The 13571-nt window shown below is 36.1% G+C and overlaps 1 protein-coding gene across 1 annotated transcript in view; it reads right to left on the bottom strand.

The window, feature by feature from the left end:
- Window positions 1-2271: 2271 nt before the first annotated feature.
- The window catches only part of LOC143250768 (junctophilin-1-like), a 63210-nt gene continuing 51910 nt past the window's right edge, over window positions 2272-13571 (bottom strand). The window contains exons 5-6 of the mRNA XM_076501732.1: window positions 7573-8444; window positions 2272-4444 (exon numbers count right to left, since the gene is read on the bottom strand). Of these exons, the coding sequence (XP_076357847.1) occupies window positions 4358-4444; window positions 7573-8444 (959 nt within the window). The 3' untranslated portion in view covers window positions 2272-4357. The remainder of the gene's footprint in view (window positions 4445-7572; window positions 8445-13571) is intronic.

Below are 13571 nucleotides of genomic sequence, written 5' to 3'. Positions count from 1 at the left end.
GTGGCTTCTAAAAAAGAGAAATTTTCGTACCTGGTGACAGCAAACACCATTCCTGCAGTCTCGACCCAGCAACTCGGCTTTTGCTTTTGACAGACCCAAATCTCTGATCAGATCGTTTAATTCTGACTGTGTTATGAGGTGTGGATTGCCTGAGGAGCACGGTTCAAAATCCTGATCAATGTCACTGCCAGTTCCCTGCATTGCAGTTTCTTCATCTAGTTCGTCTAAAATCCATTCCTCTGGCGGTTTTGGAATTGGAAGACTGTCGTCATGTGGCACGGGTCTCAATGCTGAAGGCAGATTAGGGTATTCAATTGACTTCTTGTTTTTGGCAGAGAAACCAGACATATTAGTCAAACAGAAGTAACGGTCCATCACATGATCTTTCTGTTCTCGCCATATCATCGGGACAGCAAACGGCATTATCTTTCGAGTGCCTCTGAGCCAAGCTCTCAGACAGTATATGTCGCACAACAAATGTGAGGCGCCAATTCCTGGTCTTGATCACCAATTTTACAGCCGAAGTACAGATGATATGCTTTCTTCACAAGAGCAGTCATTGAGCGTCTCTGATGAACAAGCGTATACTCGCCACAAATATAACAGAATGTATCGCGGCTGTTACAACATTGACGAGACATACTGACCGACATCAATTGTCCTGTAAAACATCTATACCATCTAACTTACTTGTTACAGTGCTATTGAGGCAATGCTATATTTTGAAACAATACGTACACACTATATGGTCTATATTAATCCAATGAGCAGCAACTGTGTATGCAAGCCACTTTTATAGCCTGCTGAGACAGTGTTAAGCTGGCTCCGGCCTGCCCAGACATGCTCGGGCTGCATACTTCCACAGAACAGCTTCCAACCTGGCCTGATTTCATGCCTGGACATGCCCAGACTGCACAAAACATTGTTCATAGGTCTCTTACAGAAACGAAAAATTTTGGATACAAATATAAGAAAAAACATGACAAAACTGAAGATTTCGGTACGTGATGGGCAAATTTGGATGTGATTTTCCTAATCAGCAGCCAAAAATATATGAGGAACACTCAACACAACAGTGTTCAAAAAGCAAAAACCTTGTTGTGCAGTGTTATTCGACCATTGTAGTTTGACCATTTTACAAGGGATTTAGTACAAAAGTACTTTTCTACAGATCCCAAACATTGACAAATAAAAATAGTGGGCTCGCCTATTTTTAGTAATTATAAGATGACATAAAAACATTATTTAAGGATTTTTTATAATTACTCCACTGAATTGTGATCAATTAATACGGAATTTACTTTGGTTTGTTCTGAATTTCGTGTTAAGCTACAACAGAGCTCACTGTGCTAACCGTCCTTAATTTAGCAATGATAGACTAGAGGGAAGGTAACTAGTCATCACCACCAACCGTCAATTCTTGGGCTACACTTTTAACAACAAATAGTGGGACTAACCATCACGTCGAAATGCCTTCACAGCTAAAAAGGTGAATATGTTTGGTGGGACGGAGATTCGAACCCGCGACCTTCAGCTTTCGACTCAAGCACCCTAACCCCCCTCCCTAGGGTATTTGGCGCAAATACACACACACACACACACACACACACATATATATATATATATATATATATATATATTTACAGGTCCTAAACAGGAATACAGAAAATTTTGTATTTTTTGTCCGTTTCCTAATTTTTCAGCAAGAAAACACAATTTAAGATTTTCGTAAACTATTCATATATATGTTAACCAACCCCAACACATTCTTCCAGGTCCCAAGTATTAATATAGACTATTTTATATTTTCTGGTGTCAAAACTGGGCAAGTTTGGATTGCGTGGAGGAGACATACTGCATTCGTCCGCGAATGTTGATCTCATTAACTATTGTTGATTTTTTTTGAAAATATATCTGGATTTGGTTATAAGGGCATTAAGAGAGAAGTGCTTTGATAATTGCTAGCTTACATCCCAGTGGAACAGTGGTATATCTGCAGGCTTATACTGCTAAATACCGGGTTTTAATACCCGTAGTGGGCACAGCACAGGTAGCCCTTTGTGTAGCTTTGTGCATGATAAAATAAAATGTGTTAGTTTTTATGATTATATCTGTACGAAGCGACCCAAAATAGAAGCTATGAATGTGGCAATGAAAAATAATATTTACACTAAGGTTAAAATTTAATAATTTCTTTTCTAACTACTTTTCGAAGCATCACCTGTCCTTCGTCGTGATGCGTTCAAATGAAACAAGTAAAATAACTTGAAATAATACAGAAACAAGTTTTATTAGCTATATCATCCTACAGTGCAGAACAGAAACGAACCAACTGATAACTATTAATTTGTTGGCCATTTTATCCATTTTTTTCTATAATGCCATTAATACGTAATTTGAACTACATTGCCTTTATTCTCTTTGTAATCTTTATTAAAATATCGAAGTTTTATGGTTATGTTTACAAATATGTAAATATGTTGTTTATCCACGATATAATACGATATGTGGTTGATTACATTAGCTTTTCTCTACCAATATTAATGTTATTAAAAATAACGTAATTCATTGTAAATTAAAAAAAAAAATCTTTTCGCTTTATGGCTGGATGTATGAAAGAATAAATAGCTTTAAAACCAGTTTACAATATTCATGACCCTTTCTGTCAAGTTACCAAAAAAACTCCATAATTCTTCTGTGATCGAAGCTCACTAGAAGGCGTCTTTCTCAAAAGCTTGTTTTGATCTATTTATACAAAACAAAGCAAAACGAAATAGCAGCGAGAACAAAAAACATGTTTACTATGACGAAAACCATGTTCTTCTTTCATACTATGTTTTACTGAGTACGATGCACCGTTTACGAATAATAAAATGCTTTTTAATGCCGTAGGTAAATTTTAGTTTGAGCGTATTATAGATTTTTTTAACGTTTAGAAATGTAAATTATCTGAGAACTTAAAATTTGAAATTAATGAATAATAAAGTATAATAAATAACTTGAATTATAAAGTATAAAACCTAAGCTGTGGTATATCTCTGCATGACTGGTCCATGAACATTCCTCAGGACTTCTTAAGCGTACAGTATAAATAAGCCTAGAAAATTATTCCCGGGGTCGAACCTGACAAGATGGAGAAAGGTGGTTAGTTCTTGTGACACCCACCCTTTCAACACACGTTGAAGATACTTTCTGAGTCCGATCACAGACAATAATGAACTAGAGATGCATTACGTATAATCGAGTCAGAGTGTATAGAACCACATGGTTCTAACTCTTGATAAGTAAGCACTCTGTATCAATGAACTCTTTGAACCCGGGCACGTGATTAGCTAATGTGGGGTTTATAGCTGAAAACGTTCTATTAGGTTTACCTTTTACATCAACAAAAATAAACAAACTAATAACTATTTTATGACAAGTCTACTCTTTTTCTGTAAATCTGACTGAGATTTGACTAGATGAAGGCTTATCTGATTTATGATTCAGTTACTGAGCTCCGGTCATCATGATTATCGTCCATCATTTCTCACAATTAGCTTAAAGTCTTCTAATGAGAGTAGAATCAGGTTCTTACACCACAGTTTAAGGAGGTAGGATTTGGAGTCTAAGCTTCAAACTAACATACCACATTCTTTATATATTGAGAGGGTTTAGTCAAGAGCTTGTGAACGTTGTTCCACATTCATCTAATTTTAAGGCTTAACGCAGACACTTGAATCCCATAGGAAGGCATGGTATGACATACAGACTCGTAAACCATATTATGTATTAATAAGGAATTACGACTTAACACAGTTTCCTGTAAACAACTTTCGATAATCGGTTTAACTCACAACCTTTTATACTACAATTCATATTCACTGGTGGTAACGCATTTCAACCTATACATATGGATACGATTAGATTCTAAGTGGAAACTACGTCTTATCCCACACATTTGTAAATACTCAAACTAATCTGACTTCTCACATTCATATTCAATAGGTGTTAAACACAGTTTAACTCATAAACATCTTTCTTTAAAACTGTGCAATTTCTTTCTTTTGGTCTTTCCGCTACATCTCTGACCAAACTGTGTAATTTCTAGCTGTTTCTTTTCCAGGTGTTCTATCATTTATAACAGAATCTAAGAATCAGATGCGGTCTCATTTCAAACAGTTTAGTTCATCCAACACCACAAAGCATATCACTTTTTTCCAAAACAGTACACAGTTTGCATTAGGTCACAAAATCGACAACTTTGAGAGGAAAGGTAGATCTCCAACTTGACAGTTTCCACAGGACAGTAAAGGCTTTCCAGGAGATGCCAAGGTGGCACTCTCAAAGGTGGCCAAGCTGACAGTCATGTTAGAGGTTAGGTTAAAAGTTTGAAGAACATAATGGCCAAACTAATGTTGATGAAAAGGACGATCATGACGAGTTGTTGACGAGACAACCAATCCTACAGAGGAAGAGTAAAGATAGATTTGTACCGCATATTACACTGTACCACATTGATAACTGTACCATAAAATATTATGATTAATTAAGATAATTACATAGTTTCAATTTCTCATTCTGCTAATCTGATAAATATTACTTTCAGCTAAATGAGCTTAACTGAGAGAAATCTGTTTTATATTATTATATTTACGTTTTTATCTAATTAACTATTTTAAACGTTAGTAATTTTTTTAAGATTATAAAAATGAAATTATGTCACTGTTAATTTATAGAAATGTATGTTATTATATTTAGATTTTCATTTAATTAATTATTTCGATTCTTAGTAGTTTATTTTGAGGTTACAAAACTGAAATTTATATACCTTTGCAATTAAGACTTACTTTTGATTACTTTATAATTACTATTTTGTTTGGTTTGAATTTCGCACAAAGCTACTCGAGGGCTATCCGCGCTAGCCGTCCCTAATTTAGCAGTGTAAGACTAGAGGGAAGGCAGCTAGTCATCACCACCCACCGCCAACTCTTGGGTTACTCTTTTACCAACGAATTATAATGCCTTCACGGCTGAAAGGGCGTGTATGTTTGGTGTGACAGGGAATCGAACCCACGACCCTCGGATATCGAGTCGAGTGCCTTGACCACCTGGCCATGCCGGGCCTTATTATTACTATTAATTACTTTAATAAACTGAGAAGCAGTCAAGTGACACAGCAAATGTATTATTCATTTTTTTATTTTTAAACTTGAATGAAACAGAAAATTTGCAAGTCGTCTCTTTCTTATTTATTTATTTATTTATGTATCATCACTTGGGTTGTCTTTTAAAGTTTTTTGCTCTATATATATCTGAAACAGTCATAAGTGTTCTACAAATGTTTTATATACTGGTGATTAAGATCTAAGAGGTGAATGTTTGAATTAACTATTAAATGTCTCTTATTAATATAGCCTGGCATGGCTTAGGGATTAGAGCGCTCGGTTCGTAATCTGGGGTCACACGTTTAAATCCCTGTTATCGAGCACGCTCGTGCTTTTAGCCGCCAGAGTTTTATAATGTATCGGCTAATCCAGCTGCTCGTTTTATCGTTCCAGTTTCTCTATTGTATTACTGCTAAATTAGGAATGGGTAACGCAAATAGCCCTCTAGTGGCTTTGTTCTAAAATTCCAAAAAAGAACAACAACAAAAACAAAATTACTAATATAGTAAAAGATGCCAGTAGCAATAAAAGACTGAATCGAACTACACCATTTATTTTAAAGTATGATCATTCTCTGTCAGAATATAAGTGAGGTTTGGTTACTGTTAAGTGTAAACTTACATAATGGGCTATCCGTTCTTTGCTCACTCCAGTTATCGAAATCCTAATTGTCAACGTCGTAAGCCTGCAGACTTACCACTGAGCCACATATATATGCGAGAAATTACAATGTAAGATTTAAATAGGTTCACAGTGGAAGGCTGATAGAGCTCATTTGGCAGCTGTAATAATAATTGAGAATAATTGCTAACTTCTTAAGTGATTAAGGTCATCTTTTGAATCGTATTTATGTCTTGGAAGCTATCCAAGTAAAGAGCATAGGAACCGTTAGATGGCACTATAGTAACTGAACTTTCGCCGTTTTCGTAACTTAACGCAATCGATGTATAACTAACCAGTAAAGTAAGAATTCTCAAGTGGTGTCAGAAACCAGGACGAATTGGATAATGTGTTATATTTTCTGTATAAACGCTGTGGAAATAAAGCTGTTTATATCAATAAAAACCTAGTCCACCCAGCACTTTCAATAGTGTATCAAGGCTGCATTTCTTAACCGATGGCGGTGCTATTACGAGAAAGAAGACTCGTTGTACGTGCTGGCACAAGGCTTAAGAGATGGACTAATTTGGCCAAGATATGTACGTGTTGGGGATCGTATTGCTGGCAACGTATGTACAAGGACTATCTCGTGTTCGTGATATCAGGGTGGGGAACATGTGTGTAGTAAACGCTCTCAGTAGCTATTGGTAACGTTTTGCCGTAGAACCGCGCCAAAAGAGCTTCTAAATCAATACTGCTACACACAATGACGTAAAGCAGAAATACATCTAAGCGCTCTTCCATTACCATAGATTTCTACGTACTGCTTCGAAGATGTGTAATATTAGAAAGAACAATTTGTGATACGGAGCAACATAACATAAAAAGCAAAATAAGATATGAAAGTAAGAATATATAAAAAATGCTTAAGAAAAAACAGTTCCTGTGAACAAAGATGAATAATGTTATAGCTCGATTAAGACTCTCTATCGTAATAATATAACTTTAAATATTAAATCTGAAAGGTAAGAAGTTAAACAGTAAAAAAATACAATTTGAAATATTAGTCGAGAGTTACATCATGAATGGGTAAGGAGAAGCTATTTTTAATTTAAAAACACTTTCGGAAACAGCGTGTAAGAAATCACATCAGATGTAACAGTAGAAATGGTTACACTGGGAGAACAACTACACTGATCTCATTGCGTAGCTGAACACACTTTAGTTAACAATGGAATATTTTGATTGTGGTTCTAGTTGCATCGAAGAGATGGTTGGTTGATTCCATATGTGTGGTCAATTGCAACAAGAACGTATATACATTTGACTGTTTAAGTCATTAAAGTGATGACGTATGACCAACCTATTTTGATTCTGCAGCTAATTATAGTGAGGAAATAGTAAGTAATTTCTCCATTATAATCAATTCTCTTTACAATTGAGAAATGTTTTAAACATACCGGCTTTAAAATCAGTAGCACAAATACAACAATATTTTTCTTTCTCCAATCAGAATATTCTTTCATGAAAATGATAATTTCATTATATATTGAAAAAAAAAGAGGCAAATGGGCTTTGAAAATGTTTATGATTCTGTTCTATATTATTATTATTCTGTGTTTGTTCCCTTTAGGTGCTAGACTGCGTATATAAGAATAATTATATACACGCACAGAGATTATAAAAACTAACTGAGGCAGTGTGCAGAAACTAAAGCTCAAGTGTAGGTTTCACTGAAGACATATTTTACATTAGAAACGACATCTAGATTTTTTATGCTGTTTAATATAATTTCGAGGCAGTGTTTTAAAGGTAGAAAGCTTACCCTCAAATCAGGATTAAACAAGTACAACAGGGGATTTGCTCGGAGCCTTTCAGCTTCTTCTTGGCTTCTACGGATTTCCTCGCGTCGTTGAGAGCTCAATTCGGCCACCTCCTCCCTGGACATAACATAGGTCTTTTCAACGAGAGACTCAACATTAGGCAGGCTTTTCTTCCGTTTGAGAGGTCCAGCATTATTTGGTTGCTGGCCTTCCTCTCCATCACCCTCCGCGAGATATGCTTCCGCTTGGAAGTTTTCGGCATATAGGTTTGGTAGAGTGGAGCGACGAGGCACACGGCCCGGAGACTGTTCCTCACCGTCCATCGTCTCAGACACTCCCGAATCAGGGGTGCAGTCTTGGCGCTGGCGAAGAGGGGCGAGGATTATAGTAGGGGGATTGGTTGTTTTACGGGAATGCTTAGCTCGAGATCGAGAATTGCTGGGATTGGACCGATAATGATCAAAATGTTCGGCAAGGGCGTGCTGGAAGGTATAACTTCTTTCACTATCCGGTGGGTTGGGTTCTTTAGCCCGGCGGAATGACCCCTGAGGAGTACAATTTAGTGGTTCACCACTCGGGGGGTCAAGGAAACTAGAATGTTTCCGTCCCCCTTGGTAAGGCTCAGGTGCTGGGGTTGGGGCTTGAGATCCTTGAGGTGTTTTGGCACTAAATTCATCAATGTTAAGAGTCAAACCCTCGACAGCGGGACTTTCTACACCTTTCTGGATTCCAGGATTATCCGAGATGTTATCACGTGAGGCACTTACTGACGGGCAGTAGAGAGATTTGGACCTCTGGGGTGTATCCTGAAGCGGGTTTCCAGATACTTTGAGCTTGCTGACCTCTGGAAGATTTGTCCTTAACAAGTGAAATCCTGAAAACAAATTGGAATTATTTAAATGATATCCCAAACAAATTACTTATACTTTGAATTACTTATAAATACCTTTTGTAATTTGTTCTTAAAATAAATTATGAAAATTTTGATTGTGTGTCCATTCAGTTGAAACTCCTCTTTTGGGATTTTATTGAAGGAATTTTTCTTGGTTTTATAAACAAAATTAATATTAGATGAAAGTAGTGTTAAACACTAAAAACACAAGTTAGTAGAGGCACTCGTACATTCAAAATAAAACATTAAACACAAGTTAGAAGCACTCGTACATCCAAAATAAAGCACTAAAAACATTGTCATACAAACTGTTTCTTTGTACAGTGAAGCGCCGTTAAGCCGCGGTATTTGGGGGGTCAACCTACTTAACCGCTGCATAAGTGGTCCGCGGCTTAAACCTTTGTGACTGAAAAGCCGAAGTCGCCAACAGCTTTGCCGAGGAGCCTCATCCGGGCCATTGCGAGATCATTATAATATTAATGTATAGACTATTCAGATACAATTGACAAGTGCCGTTTTAACACAAACGACCAATGCATTGCGATGGTTCGCTTTTCCCTGTAAAATTTCGTCTTCCCGTGTTACATGCGGGCCGCCATTTTAAATCTCGTGGTAGCGATATTGCGCAGTTGCATAAATTATTAAATTTTTGTCATGTCAGTGTCAACGACAAGAAGAGTGTGAGAAACTTTAAAAAGCCAGGTAGTAGATTTAATACATCAAAAATTTTGGGACAAGACTTGATACAGCGGCTTAAGCGATTTCGCGGTTTACTGGTCCACGGCTTAATGGCGCTCCACTGTATAATCTTTATTACTTCAAATGATGACATTGAATTGTCTCATTATTGAATTAATCACGTGATAGACTAATTGCTCAAAATTTAATGTTTAAAATATTTTAAGACTGGTCTTATTTAACATGACTGGTGTTATCTAATATGAGAGAACAATGATGTTTGCAACACTGTTGGAATATGACACTCCATATTTATTGTTGTGTTTTGGGTATGGAAACAATAATTTTTACAACACTAATAGAATATTTGACAACAATTAATTTTTTGTTCGTGTTGAACCTGATAAACAAAAACCTGACCCTAAAATGCTTCATTAAAGAACATCGAGATACTTGATATATATCAGAAACAACCAACCAAACAACAACAACAAAAGAGCAGGAGGTACTTGTTGGCACCCAACTAAAATATAAGGCAGACATACGATGTTTTAGAGACATTTGTTATTGTGCTAAACCAAGAAAACTGAGACAAATTAATTATAATAAAGTATGGGGACACTTCTAACCATGCTGTACCAAGTATTTATGTATCAAAGAGAAAACATACGAAATTTCGAGAACTCTTGTCACCGCGTTGCATCAAGAAGAAGCAGACGAACTAAAGCAATGGTTTACGCACACTGCATAAAACAGTTGAAATATGACTGGATTTATAATATCTGTCCTAAGGTAAGGCAAAACTACTATACTAGAGTCATGCCATATATTCCATCCAGTCCAGTTTTGCGCGACTGGATTTTCTGATCTATCATGTCATCTGAATTGCAAATGATTAGTAAATAAACCTTCACTCATAAATGAACCTTTGTAGAACTTTTATATTTCATGAAATTTCACATTAGTATAAAACTGCTTTAAGTGACGTTGCAATGTATCTTTAATCACACTTTCCAAAACCTTTCCAGCTACTGATGTAAGATATAACAAGTGCTCGGACAATATTTATAATCTCCTTTAAATGTTGGACTAACATTAGCTAACTTCCAGTCTTCTAATTTAGAGTAACATGTACAGTTTTAGGTTCTATTCCTCAAGAAGAACATTAATAAAAGAAGGTTAAGAGAAGAGCCATTGGGATGATACCTGAAAAGATGGGATTGTTCTATGAGGAGAGAATAAAATCCATAAACTTGTTTTTTTTGAAGAGGAGAAGAATCATAGTGGATTAGATTGAAGTGTTTAAGATTTTTAAGGGTATTTATTACATGGATCCATCAAACATTTTGTGTTTAGCAGTGGAAAAATACAACAAAGAGTCATAAATTTAAATTTTGGCAGCGTAGAAGTCGTCTGCAGTTTAAACAGTATTACTATTCAAATAGGGTGGTTAGCTTTCGGACTGAGCTGCTTTCAAGGGTGGTGGAGGCAGAAAATTCTGTTTTCAAGAAAACTTTGAACGAATACACGAGTAGTAAGGAGCGTTCATAGATGGAAGATGGAAGGGACATCTTTGATGGGCTAATAAGCTCTTTTTATCCCTTTAAAATTCTATGAATTTGTTCATTTATATAAAGCGTGGTTACTAAAAACATTAAGAGCAGCTAGGTAAGAATATTGCATGGCTAAACTAGAGTTCGACTGCTTCTCGAAAAGTTTTAATATCTACATCTTCTCCCTTTTGGTGTTGGTTCCATGATAAGCTTTTGGTTTCAAACACTGAAATTTGGGGTTCGATTCTTGTAATTAATGTATTAAAGATAACGCATTTGGCAAATGTGCGCTAAATAGAATAAAACTTTAGCATCTGGAGTCATTTGACAAGTTGTAAAAAGTTTCCCCAAAGTATTTCATACACAATTGATGGATCTAGATATCTTGTAGGTCACCTCATTTGTTCAATTCACCTTCTTTCGTGAATGTGTTGAAGGAAATGAAGCACCAATTAGGCTAAAGTCAGGGAAAATTCATCAGTAATGAATAGTAAAATAGTCGTGGGATGCTGTCCCTACGATATGTGGCACTGCATAAACTTCTGCATGTTTATCAATGCTTATTCATGACTACTCCACCGGGGTGACATGTGTCACATGAGCTATATCTGATTCCATATTCCCTCTAATAATTGTATGTCAGTCATTTGGCTATAGGGTAAAGCACGACTCTAATAAAAAGAAAGAATGCCGATGACATGTGTTTGCTTTTCTTAGAAAATGTTTTGTGTCTAACAATTTGTTAGAGAGTCAAGTTGCGACTGTATACATCTGATTCCATCCTATAACAGGTACCTTAAAATACGTAAGCCAGAATATCGACAATCTGGTTGTAGTATTCATATTTTATTAACAACACTTTGAGACACTTATAGCAAAAGGCTGCTATGATTGGCTGGCTTCTACTGACTCAATGACTCTGCACATACTTAAAATATCCATTTGTTATTTTCAGTCTAGGCACATCCATGAACATATTTTGTGACAATTATAGCAGTACGAGCTGTACGAATAATTATTTGCTTTTAATATCACATGGATATTAATTACATTGTGTGTATGGACTCACAGAGGTTATCCATTGTGATAAATAGTGATTACGTATTTAGATCTCTCTCAAATTGGAGTAATTCGCATAACCTACTTCAGAGACGTCTCCAGAATCCCCGTGCAACGCAGAAAGGTGTCAAATCTGCTTTTGTAGATTTAGGATTGCTTGACATACGACAGCATGTCGCTCAAGGTGTTCCAGCAACAAAAAACAAAAACGATGTTATCTTTGCCCAAGAATCACGGACAGGAAAGTCCACCAAACCTGTACAGGATGTGAAAACCACGTCTGGACTGATCACTCCACACCCAGTGTACAGTGTGATGAGTGTTTGTAAAATGACTGGTAAAAGATATGAGAAACACTCTATGTTCACTTAGAATACGTTTTGCTTACATTTTGTCCAAATTTTGGCATTAGTTTAGCTCTGAAATAAAGTTTGATGTTGTTCAATCCCTTGGGTCTGTTCAGACCCCAAGCACATTTTCGTACAATTTGGTGTTTTTTTTACATATTCGAGAAATCTGTTTCTTCATTCAGTATTTTATTAGTTTTAATGCGAGATATCAATCAGAGAAGAAGTGGCTCTGTATTATCGAAATACGTGTTAATGATGACAATTTTTTGTCTAAATATGAGAAAATTGACATAAGTAAGTTTCATAATTTGTAATAAGAAATCACATATTATATACTTATGGTACCCAATCTGTCTTACAGTTTATCTGCACAATGCTATGAGAAGCTAGTATGTTAACTTTACAACATCTAAATCATAGCTTCAACATTATGATCATTAAATATATCCAGGTGTACTGAAAAGTGGATATTTTAACGTATAGTGATGACGATTAAACAAGATATCTGTTTTGATTCTGCAAACTGTTGAGGAATACGGTTCATGGTTATGAATAAAGGTGAACTTATAGTCTTAGAAAGTTTGTGTACCGTACAGCTGAAAATAATTTGAAAAGCTCTTCTTGCGTTATTTGGTATGGTCTGGTGGTTATGGCAATCTGCTTGCCACAGGTTCGAATCCCATCACTGAATATGCTGTGGGAACATTCTAATGTGACGGTCAATCCCACTAGGTGTTGGTAAAAGAACAGTTCAAAAGTTGGTGGTGAGTGGTATTAGGGACGGCAGGTGTATATAGCCCTTGAGTAGTTTTGTGTGAAATTCAATAAACAAAAAAATGCCTACTTTTTTATTGTATAGCTATTCATTAAACGTTTTGCTTTGGATAATACTGAAAAAAATGTCAGTTGTTTTGGCATGCTCTTGTGCTCAGTTAATACAAAATCACTATTATTACGTCCGTACAAGCATAAACGTTAAAGAACTTTGAGACAAAAAACAATATAACAAACGTATAATATAGTCATATGAAAAAGTTGGGACAACCTTATAAAAGCCTGTGTATTTTCGTAACATTTTTGGATATATAGATATTTAATCTCAATTTTAACAATACTGAGGGATTATAGGAATATAACTAAACAATTAAAACTGAAGAAAGGACTTTGCAAGATCTTCTGTAAATGTAATTCTACAAAAATGCATATTCTAACTGAGGAAAAAGTTAGGACACCCTACCCCCTAATAGCTAGTGTTACCCCCTTTGGCTGCAATAACTGCAGTGAGACGCTCTTTGTAGCCATCTACCAGTCTCTGACATCGGTCTGAAGAAAGTTTGCCCCACTCCTAAATGCAGAATTCATTCAGCTGTGAGATGTTTGAGGGGTTTCTTGCATGTACAGCCCGTTTCAAGTCACCCCACAGCATCTCAATGGGATTAAGATCTGGGCTGTGATTCGGCCATTCCAGG

The sequence above is a fragment of the Tachypleus tridentatus genome, chromosome 5 (genome assembly GCF_004210375.1).
Source record: "Tachypleus tridentatus isolate NWPU-2018 chromosome 5, ASM421037v1, whole genome shotgun sequence".
NCBI lineage: Eukaryota > Metazoa > Arthropoda > Merostomata > Xiphosura > Limulidae > Tachypleus > Tachypleus tridentatus.
This window is presented reverse-complemented; position numbering and strand designations above follow the sequence as displayed.